Source organism: Biomphalaria glabrata, chromosome 5 (assembly GCF_947242115.1).
Source record: "Biomphalaria glabrata chromosome 5, xgBioGlab47.1, whole genome shotgun sequence".
In the NCBI taxonomy this organism is placed as follows: domain Eukaryota; kingdom Metazoa; phylum Mollusca; class Gastropoda; family Planorbidae; genus Biomphalaria; species Biomphalaria glabrata.
Genome location: NC_074715.1, coordinates 37963919 through 37990553, shown reverse-complemented (window position 1 = coordinate 37990553; position 26635 = coordinate 37963919). Strand labels below are relative to the sequence as shown.

The window sequence follows — 26635 nt, the reverse complement described above, 5'->3', positions numbered from 1 at the left end:
ACCCCACTTGACATGTCAGCGCCACACTTGGGGTGTAGCGCCACACTTGCAGTGTGTACATTCAAGACATAGACCCAACAAAAGTTTGCATTGCTACGGAAGTTTGTTGAGATTCGACAAAGTCTACAGAGCAACACGGTAAGACACGGGGCGTGGCCTGGACGAGGCCCCTCTGCTTCCAATAGAAAATAGAAATTAACATAAGCTCTGAGTGCAGGCCTCATGTATGTACATATTAGCTTCTCATTTTCTGTCGGTCAACATTCGGTCTTAACGTCAACATCGAGTGTACGGGACGGAAGGAAGGCATCATTTAAGTATCGAGGTGTAACCAATTGTTGCATCTTCTGACTGACTTCTGCTAGTTCTAATATGGGAAAGCGTTTCTAAATATCAAGAGTATCGTATGATGCTCAGCAAATTTATGGTGCTAAATGATTTATATTCAGTATATATATATATATATATATATATATATATATATATATATATATATATATATATATATATATATATGTTTCTTTTTTTTTCCTTAAGGTTTTTGTTTCTCTTTGTTCGCGGAGACCTTCATAATTTGTATTAGGAAATTGGAGGATATTATCTTCTTAGGAACAGCTGTTCTGTCAGCAAGCCTGGCCTTAACATACGCATAGCTTTTGACACTAGGCAATGACACAATGGCTTGAAATTATATCACAAGTACACTCATTACATTTCACTCTATGAAATACATTCGATATAATACATTTTATTCATTACATTCGATACAATACATTCGATCCTTCGATACAATACATTCGATACATTACATTCGATACAATAAATTCGATACATTACATTCAATACGATACATCGGAGTCGTTCAGCCCCCCCACCCCTCTCCTTACATTGTTATTTACTTTCTGTATCTGGCCAATTGTAGCATCCCTACAACCGACTGCTGCTGTGCCTTGAAAATAGATTAATTACATAATTACACACCCTAAGGGTAATGGTCAATCTGATCTTGTCATGACTAATGTGACGTTTTTGTTAGGGAAAGATTGGTTTTTCTTGTATGTAAGAAAGTACTAAAAAGGAAAATATAGAAAACGTTCAACCATAATTTACAAATAGAAAAACAAAACCTAATGAAATACTCAAAAAGACACAAAGATAGAGGCACATTTCTTATTCCATACGCTAGAACAAATTCGTACAAGTGCTCCTTCTTGCCTAGAGCATGGAATGGGTTGCCTGAATCAGCCTGGAAAATCACCGACATAACGGGCGTTAAAATAATTGATTAACGTGGTGCAGGACTCGATTGACACAAGAAATACGTAGGACGTAATTATCTTCTTTTTTGAAGCAACTTCTGCAATATATAAGATAAGATAAACTTTATGTCCACGGCGAAACTTAACAAAACACAAAAATCTCTCTGTTAAACAAATTATGAGCGAGAGAAAGAGAAAAGGTTGAGTTGTGAGTCTATCCTTGCAGGAGACACAATGTTTAAACACCCCCGGCGCCAAGTCAGGCCGCTCTCTCCCCCCCCCCCCCCTCCTTGGATATTAATTATTTACCCAACCATTATATCTGAGTGATTGCGGTGCCGGCTCTATCGTCCTGGGCGGCCCGCTATTGTCACCGTGACCATCAATAGTTTGTCCAGCCGCTGCCGCCGCAAAAGCTAATCTACTTTCTCGCACTGACCGTTAACTGGTCAACCCCGTCTGGCCGTGGACGCATGTATGCAAATATGTAATCTGTAGGATTCTCTCTCTCCTTTTTTGTTTGGCCATACACTACTGAGTTTGAACCACGTTAGGTTTGACCATTGGTTCCTGCAAACATGGATGCGCTCCTAGCGACCATTGCACTCCTCGCCCGCCCCCCCCCCCCGCCACACACACACATTTTCCTTTTTTTTTCTTTTTGCTGCGAGATCATTAGCTGACGAGAACCCTCCAATAGATTCACAAAATCAACTAATCCAGAACTCTCGGCTAATATCGAAAAAGCCAGAAAAAGATCTTTTTTTTTTCTCTTTTTCTTTTGTTTTGTTTTCGAGCAAACAGTTGTGATTGAGACAAGATCCTGCTGCCACACTATGTCAGAGATCTAGATTTGGCAAGGAAACAACATAACAAAAGTTTCTTGTAGTGACAACGTGGCTCAACGTTGTCAATGTTACACAAATAATTAAGGACATCGATGTATAACGACCTTCAATTGTGTCAAATAGTAGACAAGGGCGATAACCAATTCTCACAGTGAAAATTTAGTTCTGGCTTAAATTGACTGGTTCCTTAGTTCTATTTCTAAATGTATGATTTTTTAAACTAGACTCATTCTGAACTTTGTTCTTCTTTTCGCTATTTGCTTTTGTTGTAACTGGTATAGAAATAAAGAGAGAAATCTTTTAGTATTGAGATATATGGCTGTAAATGTGCAGTTCTTTCCGTTATATTAGATTTGTTGTAGTTTTTTAAGTAACTTTTATATTTTGTTTTCATTGTCAACATGTTCAGCTAGTCGCATGCTCCCCCATCTGGCCCCGGATATAGAATACGAACAATGCGACAAATTCAAACTACATACTATCCCAAACACAAGTGGCTGCAGTCTTAACAGATTTACTGATTTGTCTTTAAACATTGCAAAAAGAAATTAATATAAGACTTTTTCACTTTTTGATGGGTGAACTCGGGACGAATGGATCTTTATGGAACATGCTTAAAAAAATGTCGCTTTTATCATCTATTGCAATCAACGATCAACTTATGACCAATGACCAATAAATCAACTTTCATGTTTCTGCTAATTGCGAACATTCCCCCCTCTTTTTTCCCTTATTTTTTTATTATGAAACTAAAAAGATTCTTACTCTAGTTCAGCAGAGACCTGATGTTCCTTGCCCCTCACATTAGCATTTGAAATGGACTCGTGCCTTTGGAGTATCTTTTCCCTCTCTTTCTCCGTTACACTTGGAATGACCCCCATGACGAATGCAACCCTCTTCAGAATGCCCATTGTCTCGTATCGGGTTTCCCTGGTCTCTCCTGCAGAGCTGTGTCAATACATAGGAGCACGTGATGTGCTTTTTGGAAGGTCGCGTCTTGTACAAACTCTGCTGCGGCAATGGGTTCTTCTGTGCAACATAAGCACTTAGTGGAATGTCTCAGAGCTGAAACTGGTCTGGGTTTTTAAAACACAAGTAAACGAAACAAGGATAAGAGTGGGGTGGGGGGGGGGGGGGGGGAGACACAGGACAAAATGTAAATGTCTCTCCGAAAGCAAAAACAGTTTTCAGCTGTAATGTAAAGGAGGTCCTGGGAGACCTGAGAGCTGGACGCTGATAATGGCCAACTGGTGGTCTGGTCGACCCTAAGATATGCTGAAACCTCTTGGCGTTAAATGGTCCCTGATCAATAAGTTTGATTGTCTACTTTATCTTTATTGCTGCCAAGAGATAAGAAGAAAGAGAAAAGTCTTGGTCCTGCTGTTTTCAGAAGCAGATTTTTATCAGGCGTGTCAAGTTGAGCAGAAGCGTCGCGTTTTTTTTATAGTTTCAGGAGCGGATTCTACAAGGAGTTTTCTTAACCTTTTGTATCTTAATCAAATATATTTACATTGTCGTATTTTAGTAGTTACTAAGAGTGTTTTGTGACCAAAAAGTAAAAAAGTTCCCCACCTAGACATAGTACTCTATGGGACAGATTATAATAATCTGTTTCTGTGGCCCATGGTTAACGAGGGTGTCATTTGGCCAGCACAACAACCAACCGTCATTACTTTCCCCAACTAATGTCGGGTACCGATTAGACCTGGGTGGACTCAGAGCCGCCCTAAAGATCCCAAAAGTAAAAATCAAAGCTACCAGGATTCGAACCCGGGACCCGCGTTTGGAAGCCAAGCGCTTTACCACTCACCCACCATGCCTCTGTTTTGTGACCTGCTATAGCTAATTTTAAATTGCTTCTACCATAGCATCCGTTTCTTGATGATGAGTGCAACTTTTGTATTCATACGAAAAATTCCAAAATGTCCTTATATGGAGACTTATTGTCCTCCCGAAATCAGGACAAGCTTGAAAACTTGCTATCATCGCATGGTTTACTGTCCTATGAATTCATACATCAGCCCTCCCCAGATCTCCGTCCCCTCCACTTGCTGAAACTATTCTAGCAATATAAATGTTTGATCTGAAATAATGAACTTAGATTGTAGTCTTTACAATAAACTTGGGAATTTATTGATAAGGCGGACATTTTATTCACAAAAAAAAAAAAGGGAGGGGGTGACATATCCGACACTGTTTTGTAAGTTAGTGACTCAACCCAGAGCGACTTTGTACTTGATGATAGTGTCCGATAGTGGACAGATACACTTTACAAAGGACTTGAAATGATCTCTTTTATTTTTATAGCACTTCTTCAATTTCCTCACGCGCTCACTACCATGCCCCACCCTTCCCATGATGCTTCCAGTAATTGTTTTAATATCAATGAAAAATTGTTCAGAAAGAGTTCATTTGTTTTAGCTGGCGCGTGCTGGTAGCAGTTAAGTCGAGAAATTCATTGGATAGCATCCAATCGGCTGGATACTGAGAGACAATAAAATTGTTACAACAAATGTCTTTAGATAAACACAATATTACTGAAGGACGAGGGAGATATAGTTCTGTATTCTCCTGACTCTCCTGGACACCAAGCTACTAGACAGAAGAAAACAAAATGATTCACTGTGGGATAACTCACTAAAGTCAAAGTACTTCAATCGCGTTTCACTCTGTGACTCTCAACAATGGAGCCTCTTTTGAAGACCACCCTTTACCTAACCTCCTAGAACACGCATTCACACGTAAAACTGGAGGGACCTATCCATATAGTTTAAAGCAAATCCTCTGGATCACTTGTGTTTTCGTACAGTTGAGTCTGCTTTAATGAGATTCGAAAAGGGACGAAACTCGTAATTTAACAGCAATCTCCATTATCGAGCAACTTCCGGTGTAAATTTCAGGGAAATAACCGCAGCACTTCATTGTTTGGAAAAGAAACAGAAAAAAAAAAATCAGTGAACAAAAAGCGTATCAAGGAAGTTGAGCTAGGCTCTATGTTTGTGCTGCTCAGCTCGTTGAGAAATTTCCTTAACAAAATAAATTAATTAGTTCTAGTTTTAATTATCCCTTTATTGGTTATTAAAAATATAAAAATGATTACCACAAGATAGTTCACTATTTATGTATGACACTATCAATTTTGGAACAGTAATAAGAATGCGGTAGCACAATATATTATTCAGACTGTCTGATATATAGAGCAGATGATGTAAAGAGCATCTGTTTCTATGGCCCACAGTTAACGAGCCTATCCTGTGACCAGTACAACGACCAACGGTCTTTATTTCTCTAACTAATGTCAGCTACCCATTAGAGTTGGTTGAACTCAGGGACGTCCTAAAAATCTCAAAATTCAAAATCATACTCTTCGCCTAGATTTGAACTGAGACCACTCGGTTTGGACGCCAACTGTTTTAACACTCAGCCACCAGTCATATCCATAATTAGCGTATAAAATGGTTGGATGAACTATTTTAATAGCACAGTACACAATATACTTAGATTATAGTACAATCGATACTAGATCATAGTACTCGATAATTCGCCATAGTACACTCGATACTAGATCATGTTCTGTGGCATTTAACGTCTCGAGAGACGATCTTTTCCCTTTGCAGCTTCTTGTGTGACTAAAGAGGCCAATCCTTGATACACAGCTGCGGTCACATGTTGGGCATATGTAATCACCAGGCGCCTTTGCATTTTCACCATTCTTTCTGCATATGTTGTGTATGGCATCTGCAATCCGAGACCCTTCCTTTATGCTCGCTCTCCATGTGGATCTATCCAGTGCCACCTCTTCCCAGCTGCTAGTGTCGATTTTGAAGAGCTCATGTCACGTTTGCATACATCCGTATACCATAAAAGTGGGCGACCAGCGGCTCTCCTGCCTTCTATTAGATCGCCATACAGAATGTCTTGTAGAAGTCGACCCACTGGCATTCTATGAAAATGGCCAAGCAAGCCAAGGCGACTGCTGCTGATAACATAGCGGATGTCCTGGCACCCTGCTCTTCGTAGCACTTCTTCATTTAGTTATTTTATCTTGCCACCTTATTTTAAAGATCCGCCATAGGTATTGGAGGTGGAAGACATTCAACTTTTTTCCTGTCATGAGTAGTTTGACCATGTTTAAGTTCCGTATAGCAAGGTGCTCAACACACAGGTCCGGTAGACTAAGGCTTTAGTATTGTAAGTCAGCAATATGTTCTCCCACACTCTTTTCTGCAACCGTGACATGATGCACATTGCCTTGGCTGTTCTGTTGTTAATGTCTTTATCCAGTAGAGTATTGTTGAACATAATGGAGTCGAGATAGCAAAAGTGATCAACAATTTTTAGTGGTTGGCCATTAATGTTTACTAGATCATAGTACACTCGATTCTAGATTACTCAATACTTATATCACCTGAAGTATTTTTGCGGAGTTTTTTAATGGTAATGTTATGATGATGAAAGCCATCGTAAACAAAACACCACCTTTAGAAGACCATCTTCCAAACACAACAACAAAAGCTACCATATTTAACTACCATATTTGCTCACTACTTACACCATCCTGTACACCAGGGAGCTCAGCCTACCGCCCACGCATACACACACTCACACCAAGTCTGGCGCGCAATGAGCCATAAATCTTCCAGTCTGGCCCAGACACGGGTCATGACTCATAATAAACAGATAGTCGTAGACCGAATTATCAGCCCATAGATAGATGTTTGCCTAGCACCGTACCAACATTATCTGCCCCTTATCGGTCAAGAAGAAAAGACCCGCTGATGACTTAAGACCAGTGCGCCAATGTACAAGACGGTCCGGGGGAAAACATGGCGAAAGACGGCGTAATAAATAAAGCTGAGTTAGGTCTTGGTGTCTAAGGGTCCGAAGAGCTAGATATTGAAGTGGAGATGACAAGTTTGGCTTCCTCACCATTTCGAAAGAGCGTTGCATGAAGTTGTTTTCAGGCTCTAGATAATGCATCTAGAAATAAACATGTATTTAAAGATGTAGACCTCTGCTGTGGTAGGGTTGTAACAGCGATTGGACCCCCCGATGACCTGCTTACTATCGTAAAAAAACGCAAGCTATCAATGGCCATATACCAAGGTCTTCGGGGCTCTCTAAGACCTTCCTTTAGGGAACAGCACCAGTAAAAAGAAGAAGAGGCAGACAGAGAAAGCGGTGGGAAGACAAAATAAAAGAATAAACGGGCCTGCCATTGAAAGAGGGTATATCTAAGGCAAAAGATAGGAATGGAGAAAGACGGACAACAAATCTTGCATGGTGCCCCAACGGTCCAACAGACTAAGGGATAGGTAAAGGTAAAAAAGTAGACCTTCAGTCTACCGGATCGGCTTTCAATGCAAACGATTGATTTTTGGTATAATTAAAAGATTTGTATAAATGTGTGTTTTAATAATAAATCAGTTTTATTTTTATTTTTATTAATTTATTATTTTTGAGTAAATATTGTACACACTCAGAAGCTTAATAAGTAAAGTTTTTTTTTCTTTAAGTATTGGTAATCTAAATGTTGCTGTTTGATTTAGATCTTATTCAACATTAGCGCACATTTTTGAAACCCCCAATAGTATAGAGGTAGCAGACACATCGTTTATAAACCAGGCTCACTTGATCTAGGCGTTGGATACAATCGACATTTTGGAATGCAACACTCATAAGGAAATGTACTGAAGAAAACGACGTATCCATGAAAAGGTTGTTAAAAGGTTAATCTCGAGCAGATGAATATCACGCTAAACCGCCCTCCCCCACCCTCAACCCTCAAAAAAACAACAACACTTGTATGATGTGAATGAAAGTTAAATAGAAATCAGCGTTTCGGGTCCAATGTTCCCACTGCAGGACTTAATGAGCTCATCTCTCAGATCACAGAGCACCACCAGTTTGTTTGCATGCAGGAACTAAATAGTACATTCCACTAATGAAGATTCACCCTCACCGTGATCTTTGTCTTACCAATGGACTTGGAGCCGGCGAATTCCGGCATAAATCAATAAACTCCAGTAGGCTAATTCAGCGTGACAGAGCACCGGTTTGATATCCTCTATTAACCCAGCAAACGGTCGCTTTGATGTGGCGAGAGACGCCAGCATCCGTTGGGATAACTCCCATACATTTCGCCCCCTCCCTCCCTTACGGCTAATAGTCAAGAGTACGTTTCGTTTTTATGGTCGCCAAGGGCATTAACTGCTGATACTTGTTGCCTTGCGTCCTTTACATTTGATCAACATTCACACGTGCTTTTCTTGGAACACAAACAGTGGGGGTAGGGAGAGGAAAGAAACCTAATAACCTAGATCAGAGGTGGGCAAACTGTGGCACTCTTAACTGCTCGTGGCCCGCTAGAATATTTTACTCGTCTCGAGGGAACAAACAAGTCTCCATGCATCGTTGCTATAACGTTTGTGCAATCACAATTCTTTACCTATTTCTAAAATATGTTTCCGATGATTTGTTTCGGAACTAAATTGCCAGACTACATTTTCACATGGGATTATTTCACCTTTATAATTGTTTCACTTTTTCTTATTGTGTTTTTAAAAAACTCGCGACATTGTTGTTGTTTTTTACCGATTTACTGTCAGTGACTTTAAATTCATGTTGAGAACGAAGGTGCCTTGGTCGTCTGGTATGCCCTTCAGACTATCTTCACGATAGTCCCGTGTTCAAATCCTGCCCACTCCCGACCCGGTCTTCCTGCAGGAGATGTATGCTAGGACGTAATAATCTTCAACTCTAAAGAAACGTCAGAGACTGATAAGATAAGAGCAATGGCAGTATATTATAAAAAGCAAGTTGAATGCCAAACTTCCCATGAGGAACTAAACCTGCTAGTTGAACTAGAAGAAGAGGAAAAAAATTTCTCTATTGCGATTGGTACGGTTTTTAATGTTGCCATTCTAGGAAAGAGTTCTCCACTATAGAGCAAGCGTTCTGTCGTCTACTGTTCAAACAAATACGGCTTGTCTTACAATTCACTTTGCACTTAGCGGCACTCGCATTGTCTCCCTTGACCGATGGCTCCCAAATGTCCACTTTAAAATCGATGCAGATTTGCATGCCTGTGTTAGAAGTTACGAAATTAAATCACGCGAGTAATGAATGAACTCATCTTTTTGTGCGCCTCCCTTGGGGGGAAAAGAGCCCGGCCCTCCTGTGGTCAAGTGTGAGTTACCAGGCAAGATTGCAGCATAGATAACAGTCCATGGTGGAGGGGGGGGGGGCGGGAGACAACTTAGTGTGGCGGAAATGATGAGTACCTCATTGTGCATGTAAATGTAATGGTCGCCTTGTGTGACAAGGACGATAATTAGCGGATACTGGGGGAACAATAGTTCTCAAACGAGGGATATGCGCAACACAAATTACTCACTAGCAATGAAAGCTAGCAAGACGCCTTGAGAATACGGATTGACTCTTACTTTGTCTTTTAGCAGCTCTGCTCCTCATCCTTCACAAAGCGAAGTGAGTGAAAAGACTTTAGTGAAACTTGCTCATAGTCGGGTCAAAATGAAAGTTTCTTTTACATAACAAGCAAAATATTTTTTAAAATCTTTTTAAAGACAAAGCTTACAAAAGGGAAACAACCACACAACTACTGCCAACTTTCTCGCTTTTGCAAGACTCATCTCCCCCTTTCGTTATGAAAGAACATAAATTATTTACCTATAATTAATTTACTAATTGTTTAATTTGTTTAAATTGATTCATGTCTTTAAATTGATTCATGTCTTTAAATTGATTAATGTCTTTAAATTGATTAATGTCTTGTCTTCGACAATGAATAAATGTGTAACGTTTCAAATGATCTGTGGCAGAAATATTGTGTACCAGATTTGTAACCGGTACCAGACAGACAGACAGACACAGTGAGTTGATATAAGCTTTAAAAAAAATGTTGTATAGAGCTACTAGATCTTCGTTCTCAATTTTGTATGAAAGGAGATTATAGAACTTTGGACACTAATAACGCATCAAGAGCACTGCTTCTCTAACCTGGACATAACGCATCAAAAGCACTGCTTCTCTAACCTGGACATAATGCATCATGAGCACTGCTTCTCTTACCTGGACATAACGCATCAAAAGCACTGCTTCTCTAACCTGGACATAACGCATCAAAAGCACTGCTTCTCTAACCTGGACATAATGCATCATGAGCACTGCTTCTCTAACCTGGACATAATGCATCATGAGCACTGCTTCTCAAATTTTATTCTTTGACGTTCCTTTGTCCACTTACCACATTTCCCTCATACCACACACATTTCTAGACACACAGACAATAAAATGTTTGCCTTTATGCTTTCTCTGTCACAAGCCACATAGGTTTCTAGTACCCCAAGAAAACAGTCAAAGACAAAAAAAAAAATTCCCACTATGACTCTTCATTCAAGGGATATGTTTACTTATGTTTGAGAAACGTTGATTCAAAGTCGTAGGTTTTAAAAAATAGATATATCTATTTTTTAAAAAGATAAATAAATAAACGGGAGAGGGAGAGATTTACTTGGGGACAAAGGTATGTCGGGTACAGAATAAAGCCAGGAAATAACTCCTCAAGAAAAAAAAAAAGGTTATGTTACATTTTATTAATTTTTTTATAAATGTTTTTTTTTTTGTTTGTTAAGCCAGACAAAAAAAAAATAGTGGGGTTGGATACTAGCACTACATGTTAGTAATATTATTGCCTTTTATTTTCCTGTCATTTTTTGATAAGCACCTCACGTCTGCGACTTGGCATTTGTTGCTTAGCTCCCTTTGTTAATAAATGACCTTTTTTTTTTCCTTCCCTTTTTCATGTGAATAATTGGGGGGGTGGGGGGGGGGGACTATTTCAGAAAACAATGTCTTCGTTGTAAGTTAGATAGGAAGGGAGGGACTGCATCAAAACCATGTATAGTTTTAGCACTGGAAACGAGGCTAAACAGAAAGGGAAGGGGGGGAGAGGGAACAAGATAACAGATTTTTGTTTTACTTTGTCTAGTGAGATTAAAAGGCATTGTAAAGATATCACTCGTGGACGGGAGAGAGGGGGGTGTAAGAAGTAAAACCATATCAAGCCTGACTGTTGGAAATCGTTAGTCTGAGATCGTCCAATCCCATGGTGCCTTTTGTTCCCTAATCCTCACAAGTCCTAAGACCTAATGTGGTGACAAGTGTTGAAGTCAGAGGTCTTATATCGACGTGACATGAGGAGACCTCGTCAGAGGCGGCGAACAGTGGCTGACTTTGTGATGTTCTCTGATACCATTTATCTTGAGGACTTCAACAGTTGTTTTTTTCTTAGTGTTCAATTGGTCTGGTCACTCTCCTCCCTTTGCTTCTACTTAACTCATTTTTTAGACCCCGGCAATGTTTACAATTTAAGATGTTGACACAACAATAAAGTGTGTATCAGAAACTCTCTGTAAGCTTTCTTTTTTTGTGTGTTTTTAATTACGATTGTCCGTTGCATTGACCTGGCTCTTCCTGCATTGGCCAGGCTCTTCCTACTCGGGTTATAAATGTAATGATTCTCAAAGTGTCTCCATGTAACTACCCCCTGCCCATAACACTTTGCTATGTTTATTGTAGTCATTGTCATGGAAAACCGAAATCTGAGAATACGCCACCATGAGAATAGTTCGGCTGGAAATTTACGTCCATGATGCTCGAATTTCCGTGTTGCCATTTCCGGTGCTTTAGTTGAAGGCCGGGTTAGGTTTTCCTAAGTGGGTAAAAAAAAAGGTGTATGATACGAGGTGATACGGGGTGGAGATACATCAGAGTGTCTTGCTGCCTTCATGTCTTCTCCATGTTTATGATGAGCTTGTCTCTTTCTGGTCATATATTTACCCGCGAAGTCTTCCCAGGGGCGGGGTAAAGGGGAGGACAGCTTTCCAACTCCTAATTCCCAGGTAGAACTTTTTAAGAATTCGAGACGCCCCTTCCACCTGTCCTCGTAAGCTTTCAAAAATAAAAATGTTTGGCGTTAAGATTGGAAGTTAGTGAGAAAATGATAACTTTGTCAAGGGTCAAGTCCACAATTAAGCTCTTGGTTCGTGCTGGCCTCGTTATGAGCGTGCAATGTCTCAATGATAAGCGAGGCAGAGGGTGATACGAAATGTTTTATTAAGAGAATGAGGTAAAGAAGAAAAAAGGAGGGAGAGATAAGATTACTGTGAACTATTTATGCACGTCTTTCATAACCATCTTTAAAGTGATTGATATTATCTGTAATATCTTAAGCCCCTGATTTAGGTGACGCTGCGTTCGTAAGCTCGAGTCAATGATGCATCTATTCAAACAGGAAGGACACAAACTATTGAATAAGAAAATTGTTTTATTTACTTAACTGTGGAGAGTTGTGTATTTTCATTCGATCTCTATTGAAATCATTTCTCTTGACATTTGGACACCAAAACAAATAAACTCCACCTTAGTCCTAGAATGTAGAAAATTTTGAATTTCTCAAGAAAATCATTAATGCAGTTTGGTCCATCTCTTCATTTCTATGATTGCTTACTGGCATTTATGTTGAAAAAGTAGTAATTATTTTGGTAGTCTGCCTTAAAAAAAAATGATGATTACTGAATGATTTCACATATTTGCATATTTTCACATTTTTTGAAAAAATTGCATTGCTTTATTTGAGTTATATCCACGTTAGTTAGCTAGCCCAGTAAATATGCCACTGAATCCACAGTCACAGATATAAATGATAATTTAAAAAAAAATTAAATAAAAATAATCAATTAATTTATCTGCAACGAACAGTTGGTGATGATTTGTTGGCGTTGAATAGTTGGTGGCGGTGATTTGTGGGTGCTAAATTATTAATGATAAATTATTGCAAGCTAGTGTCAACCTATTGGCAAAGGTGGATAACTATCACATAACTGTTTCTCAAATAAGAGTTATCATTACTCTGCCATAATGAATCCCCGGCTTTGGGTTTGAGAAAAATCTGGCTAACATAGTCAAAACATTCCGATCAAATAATAAGCTACAGAAATAAATCATTGTTTATTTATATGTACAAGAAAAACAAAATTGGCGGGAAATGGGTTTTCTTCTTTACCGACCTTCTTTTGTCATCTTCTGCGAGAGTTCATCGCTGGCGTACACCCACTGCCATGTTAGCCTAAAGCCTGTGAATGAGTAGGAGAGAGAGGGGGGGGGGACGTTGATGGGCAGGAAGGGTAATAATGGGGGAGGCCACCGCAGAGCCCCCCTACTGGTTTCTGAGATTGCATTCACTGGTTTTGATGATAATGAAATCCGATAGGGCAGAGGGCAGGAGAAGCTAACCCCGACGTGAGTACTTACGGCTTCACTCTCGCATTCAAGAGTTATTGTTATTGTGTAGAATTGTTGTCTCCCTCTATCGTACACTCTCTTTCTCTTTCTGCATTCTTCGCTTTAAACTGTTGCAGTAATTCTGGACAGTTGAAAACATTACTTTAGTAGGAGAAAGAGCGAGCTCGTGTATACATGTAAGTGTCTCTCACAGTCTCTCAGTCTCTCTCTCTCTCTCTCTCTCTCCTCTTATTCTTCTTCGTCTGCTTCAAATACACAAAAGATATGTATCTCATGTATTCTATCATTTCTATAATTGTATTTTTTAGTACGATGACCTCTGCCCTTTGACCTTGTGTCGATTTAAGAGTTGTTTTTTTTTAAAACGTAATAAATAGAAATAGCTAAAAATGAATTTTGGACTTTCTAAATTAAAGGTAGAAAATACGCAAGCCTAAATTGGTCACTGAATAAAGTTTGTAATAGAACCAATTGGCCAATGAGGTCACAGTGTCCCGGCAAAGAGTTCAGTCTACAAGGACAGTGGTGGCGGTCAGATGATGGACTTTTAAGATTAATAACATTGAGGTTATTATTAAAGAACTAAAGTACAAGATATTTAGTTTCAAGATTCTCGGGATGTTTCGAAGTAAAATATATTGATTTTTTTAAAGCAGGAAATATTTTAGATACATGTAAGGATTAAGAGAATGGGGGGGGGGGGGGAGATGTAGAGACAAAGAAATAGAGAGAGAGAGAGTAAAAGAGAAAGAGAAAGTGTTAGAGAGAAAGAGAGACGGAGATATATAGAGAGAGAGTGTTAAAGAGGGAGAGAGTATCAGGAACCAAACCACTAAAAAGATTTGTTTAATGTTAGCATTTCTCGAACAGTTGGTGCTAGAATAAGGAAAAACTTAAGTGTGTGTGTGTGTGTGTGTTGAAAGGGGTGGGGGAGAGGGCTGACGGGCGCCCCACTATCACATGCCGTGACTGAAGCTCACTATCTGTCTTCAGCAACTTCGAGACTAATATTTGGTCTTGGTTCCATGTTGTGTCCATAAGTCACGTCCACTAACACGATTCTAAATCGCGAGATTATGAGCAACTATCTGCCTAACTCCTCAGACTAATTTTCTTAATGTAGACAAGATGATTCTCAAAAGATATTGTTGCTGTCCCCGTTTAAGAGGCAAGGCTAATACATCTCGATACCTCAACTAACCCCCCCCCCCCCCCAACATTTGGTTGCTTACGTTTCCATATTAGACTGAAGATGATTTAAAGGTTAAAAGACAAGGTCAATGGATATTTACAATACATGTGATTTTTTTTCTTATTTAAAGAACCTAAAATGTCTTCAGATGTCATATTGATGTGCAATCTGTATCATTCTTGACTCTTATGGCATTGCACAACTTCTAGTTCCGTCTGATTGCAGAGAGTTCAAAGCATTGGAAATGAAATCAAAGAGTTCAATAAAATCTCGTGAAATTTGATAGATCCAGAATAAAACGAGACTTTACACAACGAAATTTACATCACTGACTTCATAACAAAATAAAAGCAAGGTCGCACTACTCTGCCAGGAGAAATTAACCACTAATACGCCAACATTTTCTAATAAAGTAATCCAATGGAAATTAAATGAATCTAGACCTTCTTAAAATGCTTGTATTTTTTTTATATCATTGGGTAATCAATTACTTGAAGAGGAAATCATGTGTTTATTGTTTCAATCAAAGAAATGTATTTAAAGTAAAATAAACAATAGCTGTATACGTCGAGTATGGTAGGAGCTTTATAGAGAGAGTAATAAGAATTCCCTATCTCTCTCTCTATCTATCTATCTATCTATCCAGTGGCGTAGCTAGAGAGGGACGAGGAGGGGGGAAATTTGAAAATCACCCCACTCCCGGTTGAGAGAGGCTCCTAAATGAGTGTTTTGTACATAAAATATTAAATATTGCGCAAAATGCAGGGTCCCCAAAGAGGTCAAGGCCCCGGGGCCCCCAAATGATGGAAATTTCCTAGCTAAGCCCCTGTATCTATCTATCTATCTATCTATCTATCTATCTATCTATCTATCTATCTATCTATCTATCTATCTATCTATCTCTATATATCCAATAAAAGAGAACTCCTCTTCAAGTTATTTAGCCAACAATTTACCTCTGTCTTTATTTATCCAACATTATGTGCCTCGTTCCCGACTTCTGTCTATCATTCATCATTCCTTATTGCGAGCGCCATTTTAAATCACTTTTTTTTCTCTCAATCTGATTAATTTTTTAAAACTTCCCCCTTCCATCTCCTCCTGCTTGCTCTCTCTCCCTCCCTCTTCCTCTCCTTCTCTCTCTCTTTCTCCCCCCTCCTTCTCTCTACCTTTACACTCCTGCAATTCTCTACCGTTCAATAAATCTCTTATCTTCCAGCTCTGACTTTCATTCACTTTAGAACTTCCTCCCTCCCCCCCCCATTCGCCTTCCCTCTAGTACTCCTCTGACCATCAACTCCACCTGACCACCCCCCAGTCTCTCCTTCACCTGGTAGTCGACATGTTTATTTACTCGTATGTCTCAGTTATTATAAACAACAGGAATTGATATGAAAATCTACCAGATGTGTCAGACTCAGGAGTGAAGACTAGAGAGGTCCTCACACTGCAATGACTATGACCTGGGATTACTATTATTTCTTTATTTTTAAAAGTTTCAAATTTAGTTTTAAATTGATTTATCGTTCAAGAAACAAAACAACTTTCTGTAAGACCCTGGATTCCCCATCCCGATGATATTTGAACATGTCTCATGTCCATAGGTCAAACAAAGCAAGTCAAAGAAAACACTTTCAGATAGTTGCCATCGTTATAGAAACTACACAGAAATAAACATTCTGTTTATAGACACTAGTTCCACTAGTGTGTGTGTGTGTGTGTGTGTTCTCTTTGCAGCTTTACTGGTCTCGTTTTGGAAGTGATCTCGGCGGAAGTGCGTATAAATCTACTGAATGAAACGATGCAACCTCAGTTGACCAGCTCACACGTGCAGTGTGCATGTTTGCCTGGGAAGTTACAACTTTGTGTGAGAACCACTGTTTATCAGATACAGCGTGAAAATTAAAAAAGAAAATGATGACACATGCATCATAACGTAACATGTTGGGGGTGTCAATGTAAAAGTAAACAGAGCGGGGAACAAGGCCCTCATCTCCAACGGAAGCTAGTCCTAACATTCTGAAGAGAGACAGATAGTTGAAAGAGAGAGAAAAGAGTAAGGAAAAAAGAGAGAAAGAAACTTGATGGGATAGGGGAAGAGAGAGAGAGAAAAAAAGTTTTGAGAGAGAGAGAGAGAACATTGAGAGAAGATTTATATATAGAAATATATATATAAAGAGAGAGAGAGAGAGAGAGAGAAAGAGAGAGACAAAGATAGGAAGAGTATGATGTGAGAGAAAGGAGAGTGTACGAAAGAGAGAGAGGAAGGTATAACGAGATTCGATTCATTTTAAGCAATCAACTCAATAAGTCCTTACAGACAAAATCAAAACTAGTCTGTTGCACCTTAAAATCCTTTAACCAGGCTTTAATCAGAGTTTAATTTGAGTTTAACCAGATTTTAACCAGAGTTTAACTAGAGTTTAATCAGAGTTTAACCAGACTTTAACCAGAGTTTAACCAGAGTTTAACCAGAGTTCTTCGCTCAAGTAAATACATATTTTTCTTTGACTTCAATGATCCTTTGTATCTGGAAACATTTAAGAAATCCTAACTATCCAAAGCTGTTTACCTGGAGCTGGAATGCACGTCTGAAATGATTGGTTGAAAGGGTAAACAAGTGGTTGTTGTTGTAGTGGAGGGGGTGTGGGGACGGTGGGGGGGGGAGAGGAGGACAAGTACTGGGAACAAGACTGTTAAAGAAAACAAACAACATCAGATAGTATTAAAGATACCATCTTAACCTATCTTCATTCTAGTCCGTTGGACCTTTCGGGCACCACACAAGATCTGTTGACAGTCATTCTATTCTTCTAGCCTTGGAAAGAAACTCTTTCAATGACAGGCCCGTCCATTATTTTATGTTGTCTTCCCATCGCTTTCTTTGTCTGCCTCTTCTTCTTTTTCCTTCTGCTGTCTCCTGAAGGAAGGTCTTTGCAAGCCCTGAGGACCTTATTTGGTCATAGAGTTTAAGTTTGCATTGTTTGAAAGTAATTAGCAGATCATGGTGGGGCCCAATCGCTGAATTAATCCTTTTCTAATGTCATCGTTTGGGATGCGGTCTCAGTATGTGATACCTAGGATCTTTCAGTAGCATCTCAATTGAATGATAGGATCCTTCTCTCAAGTTCTACAGTCAGCGTCTATGATTCGCAAAGCATGTAAGAATGTGGCCATGACCAGGGAGCGCATCAGTCTGACTTTGAATTATATTAGTGATATTAACAGACTAAATAATGTATCTTATCTTAACAGATATCTTTTATTTGAGGTGTACATTTATATTTCAATATACTTGAGAGAAATAGCCTGCACTGTACATCACTGTGCCGCCTATACTTGCCGCTGACTTGTGTACACACACACACACACCATATAAAAATTATTCACACGTTCTAAAGAATTCTGGGGATTATAATTTTCCAAAAAGGGATTTCTTTTGGCATGCGTGTAAATTTTTTTTTCAGTGAACCGATTGAAAGGAAATTGCTTTGTCTAGTCGTGAGACTGACACTTGGGTATTGTCTCTCGTTACTGGGGTTCAAGACCGACACCACCCTCCCCCTTCACCCTTTGTTTGAGCAATATGACGTATTAATTTTGTGCCCCACTGCCACGTTTGATTTTAAAAGATCTTAAACAACTTCATCAGTGGAGCGAAACGCTTTGTCGTCTGCTTTTAGATCTAGATCCTTAAATAATCAAGCAGACGAGAAGAGTTTAAGATTGCACACAACACAAAGACTATTTGGAAAGAGCACTAACCAGGTCGTAAAACCTACTTCCACCGTCTGCCTTTCGATGCTCCTTTCTTCTGGACCTGGCACTGGATGCGCTGTCTAGCCAACAGACGCCCAGTTTAATGAGAATTTAAAGGGTGCAAATCGAGATTGACCTTCCTTTGCCCACAGAGTAATTCACCTTGCCGGAAATTGTTAGCCATCGCGGGAAGGGGGTTGGAGGTAAGAAAGACAACTTTCAGGCCCTGGAGATTTTAGCATGTCGATTTATCACCTCCCCTTGCAGTGACCTTGCAATCTCGAAGTGCCTGGAAATGTTGCATTAAATGAAAACAGACGTCACATGGGGGGCGATTTTTTAAATATATATATATATATCTTTGTCAGAATAGTAAAATAAATATATAGATAGCTAGATCTGATCTATGTATTTTCTGTACGTGTACTCGACCTTTAGCTTATATCAGTTACATCTACATAATAGTTTTAAACGTGCTGCTAATCATTGAGTTATAATGCATTCTACTCATTCTATAGCCTTCTAATGTTATGTATCAGTATAAATCTACTCCATAAATACGCAAAAGGTTTTTACAGTGTCTGTGATATAAAGTACACTATGGAGTCAATATAGAAAACACTATGGACTACACTATCAAACAGCGCAATGATATTTCACGTTAGTTTTCGTGTGTATCAACAATTTTATCAAATTGATGTTCAAATATAATTAAGGGACTTAATACAGCAATGAGGGCATTCAGTTTTGGTTGGGTTTAACTGGGTTTAACTGGGATTATCCGACATGTTATATCCTCTGTGTGGCGAGTTGCTTCTTGACTGAGCGGGTGCTAGAAAACTGAGGAGATATTAGCCAGGTAAATTGAGTTTGTTACAGACCCTCCCCCCTCTTTTTCTAGTTCGAAATAATTTTCCATTTAGTGTCTTAATAAATTGTTAATAGACACGTGACCTTCAGATTGCCAGGGAATGACGTTCAGACTGCCAGAAAGGGATCACATGCGCCTTGACACTCAGATTAATGAATGATTTTTTTTTGTTGCTGTAACTTGACACTCGACATGCAGTTTGTGGAATGTTTCCGTTCAATTTTCTGAAACACAAAGCTCTCGATTCTAGATCTACACAACTTTGTGAACGAGAATGTTCTAGATCTACACAACTTTGTGAACGAGAATGTTCTAGATCTACACAACTTTGTGAACGAGAATGTTCTAGATCTACACAACTTTGTGAACGAGAATGTTCTAGATCTACACAACTTTGTGAACGAGAATGTTCTAGATCTACACAACTTTGTAAACGAGAATGTTCTAGATCTAGTTAACTTGTCTACACGTCTAGTGTTGGCACATTTTAGCAACAGAAATGTTATTAGGAAATATTTCGAATAAGAATGTTTAGTTTATTTTTCCAAAACTTTGACAAACGGACCGCCAGCGGTTTCAAATTATCTCTTTGTTCAATTTTTTATTTTGGCAATTTGTTTTTTGGGTTTGTTTGTTTTTGTTTTTTTTTTTGGGGGGGAGGTTTTAGGGGGTTCAAAATTTCTGTAAACAAGAATAACCCTAACTGCTGTTTCATTGTTGCTTGCTTGTTTTGTCTAGCTCTTAAACCTATAGCAGAAGGAAATGGGTTTCAATTTCAATGCGTCCTGACTTTCAAAAACCTACGATATAAAATATCGATCAGCTGTTTTATCGAAGAGATTATTGGTGATTTTTTTTTTATCTAAAAGAAATATTTGTATTTCTCTCGTGTGGTTGAAGTAACCCTAATAGTTTTGGCTTAAATAATGCAACCTAAAAATTGAAAGGATTAGTGTCTGTCTATCTATCTATCTATCTATCTATCTATCTCTCTCTCTATCTATCTATCTTTCTCGCTATGATTTCTGTGAATGACCTTTCAAATGATGATTGGTTATGACATCTAATTTCCACAAGCAAAAACATTTTTTAAAATTCATCAATCTATTGAAAAGTCAAATTTTACATGGTTGACATTAGGACAGGTAGACCTTGAATTCGATGTCAATCATATGTGACGACATGTAGACCTAGAATTGGATGTTGTAGACATCCTCATCATAACCTAAACACCCAGTTCGCCCCCTGATTGTGTCTGAACATATTGTAATAGGCATCGTTTTTCTTATATAATGCTATATATAGAATGCCTGGATTTCGATATTTTGCCAGTTGCATATACACAAACCGATACACACACACGCACACTTAGACAAAGGTATATTAGAGATTCAAAGTACTTCAAATATTTGTATTTAAGTTTGTCGCGAGCTGCGTTGATAAGTCGTGGTTGACTTAGATTTCCACCCTCAGCCACCACTTCTGCACCATCTGCACCATCTGCATTTCTCACAGCACCCTCTACCCCGCCCCAATCGCCACAATCAATTGATAAAACCAACTATCATCAGGTAGAAAATCTGGCATGGCTGCCAGAGATGACAATACAATTAATCATCCAATTTGGCTCTCCAGAACTTTTTCCCGGTCTCGATTTATTTCTATTACTTTTGGATATCAACAACCAAGGCACAACCTAGAGCTACCTCCCTGCTTCGGATTCGTTATGCCAGATTTTTTGCACATTATCTGCCGTCTTACAACAGGGAAGAAAATCTGCAGGGCGGGGAGGTGGAAAAAAAAAAGAAAGAAAAAAAAAAAGCCAAACTGACAACTTCGTTTAATGCCTAACGATAAGGCTAGGTTAACCTCAGATTTCATTGGACGACATGTAAGGTTCTGGGAACTTTGGATTTGGAAAAATTTGGTGCAGTGGGTGTAGTTTATGGCGCACATCTTGCAGGATAGTAGGAACTGGTGCATTAGGTCTTGTAAGATGACGGAATACAACAGCAAGTGATGGCTGCGTGGTCGAGCTGTATGCGCTTCAGACTGTCGTAACCATTGTCCCAAGTTGGAATCCTGCCCTATGCCGTCTTGCAGTAGGTTTGGGAACGTCCCAAACTTATGAAACAAAACAACAAACAAACAAACAATGGTTTATTGATACATACACGGACGAAGCATACATTTTTTATTATTTTTTTTGCTGTGCATGTTCTATCAATGTATGCGCATGTTTCAAATAGAGGGGACCACCGCGCTACTTTTCAATATTCATACACGTATTTGTCTGTAAATAATATTTTAGCGAACGTACAATTGTAAACTTAATTGGCAGTCAGAAATTGTGGAAGATTCTTTCGATACGCTTTGAGCCACCTCATTAAACTATTTTAAAGGTGACACTGACACCTGGAGGATCAGAGGGCCAGTTTTGTTTAGAATTGAAATCCCCTCCCCCCCCCCCTTTCTCTTCCTTTCTTTTGTCTACTTCTCTTTGTCTCTAGACATGGCCCTCAACTGAAGCTCACGTGGCAGCTATCAAAGGTAACGATATTTGGGGGCTAGAACGATGTCTTGTCGTACTGACTCGTTAAGGGAAATGTCAAATGGGAAGGGTCGGAGGGGGGAGTTATGGCATAGCAATCGTCTCAATATGCCGTCTTGGTGCCTCTGGAAACATTAAGGTAATATATACTCTCTATTTCTTACTCCCTCCTCCCTCCTAAGACCTCCTGGCTGTTCTCAGAGCCCTAAATGTTTTGGTTGAGAGGGAACGAGGTCATGTGGCACAAAACAGAAGCGATGGTCAGACTCAAATAATTAACAAATTACCTGGCCTTGCGATTCGAGAGCTTATAAATGAGGTGTGCAAAGGTAAATTTATTTAGATATTTGCATTCACAAGGTGAAAAGTATTTATAGTTATTTTATTAAGATGTGATGGGAGCTGGAAAGTGTATGTAAATTTTAGAATACAAATGTTGAGAGTTGAGTTGAAGTTTGAGACCAGACACAGAGCGACTTTGAAAACTGTATACCGGTACATGTGACTATTAGTTAAGTTTAGTTTGTAAAATATAAGCTTTATCCAAGAGTTTAGTATCAAATGATTTTATACCCTTATTAAGGTTTATTGGATTAGCTACAACCCAACGACAATGTCACCGATATAAAAAAAAAAAAGAGTAATTTGCCGTAGCTAATCAGGTATCTCAGCCAGAAGCAAAGTATTTTGTGAGCCTGACTAAACTAAAGGCATCTTAGCTGATTCGATTTGTGTCATTGCTGTATTTGTTATGCTCATGAAATAAATCAATATCCTCTTCTTTCAAACAGGTGATGCCTCCTTAAACCTGAATTTTGAAATGAAGAACTTGACCAAGTACCGAGGTCAAGATATCAGGATGACCTGTGATATCACAGGCAACCCCACTCCCAACTACTACTGGTTCCGGAATAACGTCTCCCTGGCCAACTTTACTGACAGCAAGAGATTTACCATCCTTAGGGAGAGCTATGGGTCAAGGTAAGTTGACCGGAAGTGCAAAAGGAAAGTCTTTGTGTCAAAACTTTCACTGTTAAATTTCTCATTCAAAATTAACTTAAAAAAAAAAAAATATTAATATTAAATAAATCATCTAGAGATGAGACATGTTAAATATCAGTTTTGAATTGCATCTTCACCCCCCCCCCCCCCAGCCCCAAATGCAATTATATTTTCCATTATAAAATACATTTACATTTCTCATTTTAAATCTGAGAATCACAAAAACTTTAATTTCCCCCCTTGAAACTCAAAATAGAATACACAGTAATCGGTTTGTTGACGGGAGCTGTGGGAAAGTCAAAGGCCGCCTTATTCCACGTAAACCTGTTTTTCTCCTATGACACTGACATGATTTACTCATGAGGACACCAGTACCCAACACTGATATCCTCCTAATTAAAACGCTGAGAGGCGGAGAAGAAAAAACAGGTTGGGGGTGGGGTGTAAGTTGGTGAAGCTTTGATTGAGCGTCGCTTTCTTGCCCAGAATTAATTTCAAACTATTTCTCCAAGTGTCATCTGTCCCCCCCCCTCCACCCCAAATCAGGTAAACCCACTTGCTTCCCCACCTCCAAAAAGGAAACGTGTCACCTGTCACCTAACCCAGCTTTCTCTTCTCATATCTCTCTTTAGGTAGATTTTCGTTTTTTTTAGGGTACAATTTTAACAGATGACGCTTACTATAAACTATCCCGACAAGACCAACGTCTAATCTTTCGACTCAGGACCGGACACAACAGAATGCGACAACACATGTTCCGGAAGCTCACAATTGGAACCAGTGAAATCTGCCCATGTGGAGTATCACCAGAAAATGCCGACCACGTCCTCCAAAACTGCTCTCTCTACCAAGAGGCCCGTATAAGACATTGGCCCCAAATCACCCCAATAGAAAGAAAACTATATGGAGAGCTCCCTGATTTGGAAACCACTGCGCAGTTCATCTCATGTATTGGTCTAGTCATATGAACACTCCAACATAACAATGAGAACGATGACGAAGAAGAAGAACAGATTTTTCTTACCTATTACTAACTCAATCTTAGTAACAACATACACACACACACAAACGCACATTGCTTAAAAGTCAGTAACTTTCTGTTAGACATTACATTATACAAAAAAATTGTTGACGACTGATAATACAGTATCACAGCGATACCCAGACTACGGACTGCGGGCCTTATCCGGCTCGTGATGTGGTGCTCTCCGGCCTCTTGAATATCCTACCCATTGTGCATTGGCCTAATGAAGCCGCAGAGGCCTTGAAATGTGTGGTGACTGTGCACTTGTCATGTATGTCGGAATTTCTTCGGCTTCCAGGCAGAACATGGTTCTAGCACTGTGTGTCTTATAACAGAACGTTACAGTGATACTCGAGAATTCCTCCCCTTGAAACTTGCTAGAAAGTCGTCAGCTGCTCGTAGATGAATGTGTTGCTGTCGTTGTTAATGTTTTAATTCTTAACTTCCTCTAACGAAAACAAAAAAATTCTTCACAATAAACAATAGCTCCACCTCTTCTTACTTTTCACAAATTGCTGCCATTTCTTGTGTATGTGTGTGCGCGTGCGTGCCTGTGTGATGTCTGACAAAAAAAAAACCCAGGGGCCTGATAAATGCTATTCTGGCTAAGAGAATGTCATAAGATGGATTGATTTGCAATGTAAACCTCGGTGACTTCTGCTAACGGTTAAAGGATGTATATCCAGACACCTTGATTTAAATAAAATATTGACATTTGATCCCCTTTCAGACGGTTGTTCAAGTCATTTCATTGGCTATTCCCTCTGTTAATGTCTTGTGTTCGCATGGAGAATTTTCCCTTGGCTGGTGACGATAGCCGAATTATCTTCCCATTATCGACTTGCGTTCAAACCCCCTCCACCTCTTTCTTAAATGGGCTGGGTGTAAGATGGGCCCACGAGATGTGTTTATCCACAAGCTCAATACAGCCCCCGAGCCAGGCGGCGATGTGGCGTCCTCGGAAACCCTCGGGGCTCAATGCCATGGTTTACAGAGAAGCCCCGAAAAAAAAAAGGCGTTTCCAATGTGGGGATGTCTATGTCGATGATTATCTTTGAGTGTGCATTTTTTGCCATTCTAAAAAGAGGCTAGGCTACGACTCAAAAAAAATAAATTCTAATTTGTTATGACTACAAGTAATTTTTAATGGAGGATATTTAAATGATGACGTCATCAATTAGAAACAGGAAGCTGTCAGCCACGTGATGTCTAAATGGCAAAGCGTGTATATGTGACTATCACCTTCCATAATTCAGTTTATGTTGCCCCAGTCTATTTGGAAAGGCGCTTTTCTCAAATTACGAACTTGATGTTTTTCGAATGTTTAAGTCTGCTCTTCTTTTAGTCACTTGGTACGTTTTGAGAGATCCTATTCGCTATGTCCCCAAGACGTTTGTGAAGCACGCGCCTATCTTCTTTGTGGAGGTTGACAAGTCAGGTTAAGTCTGAAGAAGGAGGATACTGTGAACCATGTTCCCAGATATATATCCCACTATCGGCACAATCCATTTCTTTTTTCTTTAGCAAGTATTTTATTTTCACAATATCTCTCTTCAAGTCAGAACTTCATGGATGGGCAGAACCTGAATGCTGATCTCAAAAACGGCTCCAACGATTTTTCTAGAAATGTAACAGTTGATGCCTATTGCTGAAGAAAGAATTACTAGCTCATTTGCCACACGGAGAAAACTCTAGTTTGACCATTTTAATTCAAAATAAAATGAGTAAATGTTAATTTGGCTTTAATCTGGAGTTTAAAAAAAAACATGGCGTGGCGTAGTCAGCCGTAGTGAACCGATAACTGAGTTGTTTATTAAATCTAAAGTTGCTTAAAGAGTATTGAAAGATTATCTAAGCTTTGCTTATATTTTTACGTAAATCTAGTATAGATTACATCTAGATTCCAGTTCTAGAAGTAGATCTAGACTAGATCTCAAGAGTTCTAAATCAGAAGTCTAGATCTAGTTCTATATAGATGTCTATATAATGAAAGTACCAAAAAAATAATTACTTCATCATACAATGCCCGCTGGCCTAATGGATAGCAGCGTACGTACGAGACTGTCAAAATCACGAGTTCGATTTCCGGTGAATATTTATTTTGTTTAAATTGTATATTGGAGATACTGTCTTTTTGAAAAAAAAAAAGTGTTTTTTAAATGTTTTTCTTATTTATTGAATCTTTATATTGGCGTTTTATGAAGTAGTTATAGCATCAAAGTGATGTCTTCGGAATGAGAACTTTATACAAAAAATCTAAAACGTTTATGAAATCAACTTAATCTACTTTCTACAGCACAAGGCATAATCACGTGACGTAGTGACGTAACGTAATTGACATTTTATCTTTCAATTACTTTTTCCAATTTTTTAAAAGACCGTTTAGGCTCCGCCCTCCTTACCCTCCCGCTCTCAATGTTGCCTGAGTTCCATGTGGGCCATCCAAAAACAATACAATGAAGCCTCCGCCTCTTGAAGCAACCAATAAGGTAGAACGCCTTAGACTCGTCTGCGTTATGCCAATGATCTTTAGACGTCACTACGCTGATCAGACCACTCACACTCGGGTGATCCTTGTACACATGCACTACTCACAGTAGGAAAGAATCGAGATAGAGGGGGAAAAAAAACATGTTACAGACTATGAGGAGAGGGTTAGAAAAGGGGGGGGGGACATTTTAAGGCATCCTGCACTAGTCTTCTGTGTGGCAGCGCCCCGCACATACCCACGTGGTTCTGTTTTGACAAATTATAAACTACATCCGCGTATTGTGCCTTGGCAGGAGGCGGGAAAAAGTCTAGCA

The 26635-nt window shown here is 39.2% G+C and overlaps 1 protein-coding gene across 10 annotated transcripts in view; it reads left to right on the top strand.

Moving 5' to 3' along the window:
• Window positions 1-26635, top strand: part of LOC106059290 (inactive tyrosine-protein kinase transmembrane receptor ROR1-like) — a 348350-nt gene that overhangs the window by 285137 nt on the left and 36578 nt on the right. For all 10 annotated transcript variants that reach the window (XM_013216882.2, XM_013216876.2, XM_013216872.2 and 7 more), the window contains one exon: window positions 22597-22786. In XM_013216882.2, the coding sequence (XP_013072336.2) occupies window positions 22597-22786 (190 nt within the window). The remainder of the gene's footprint in view (window positions 1-22596; window positions 22787-26635) is intronic.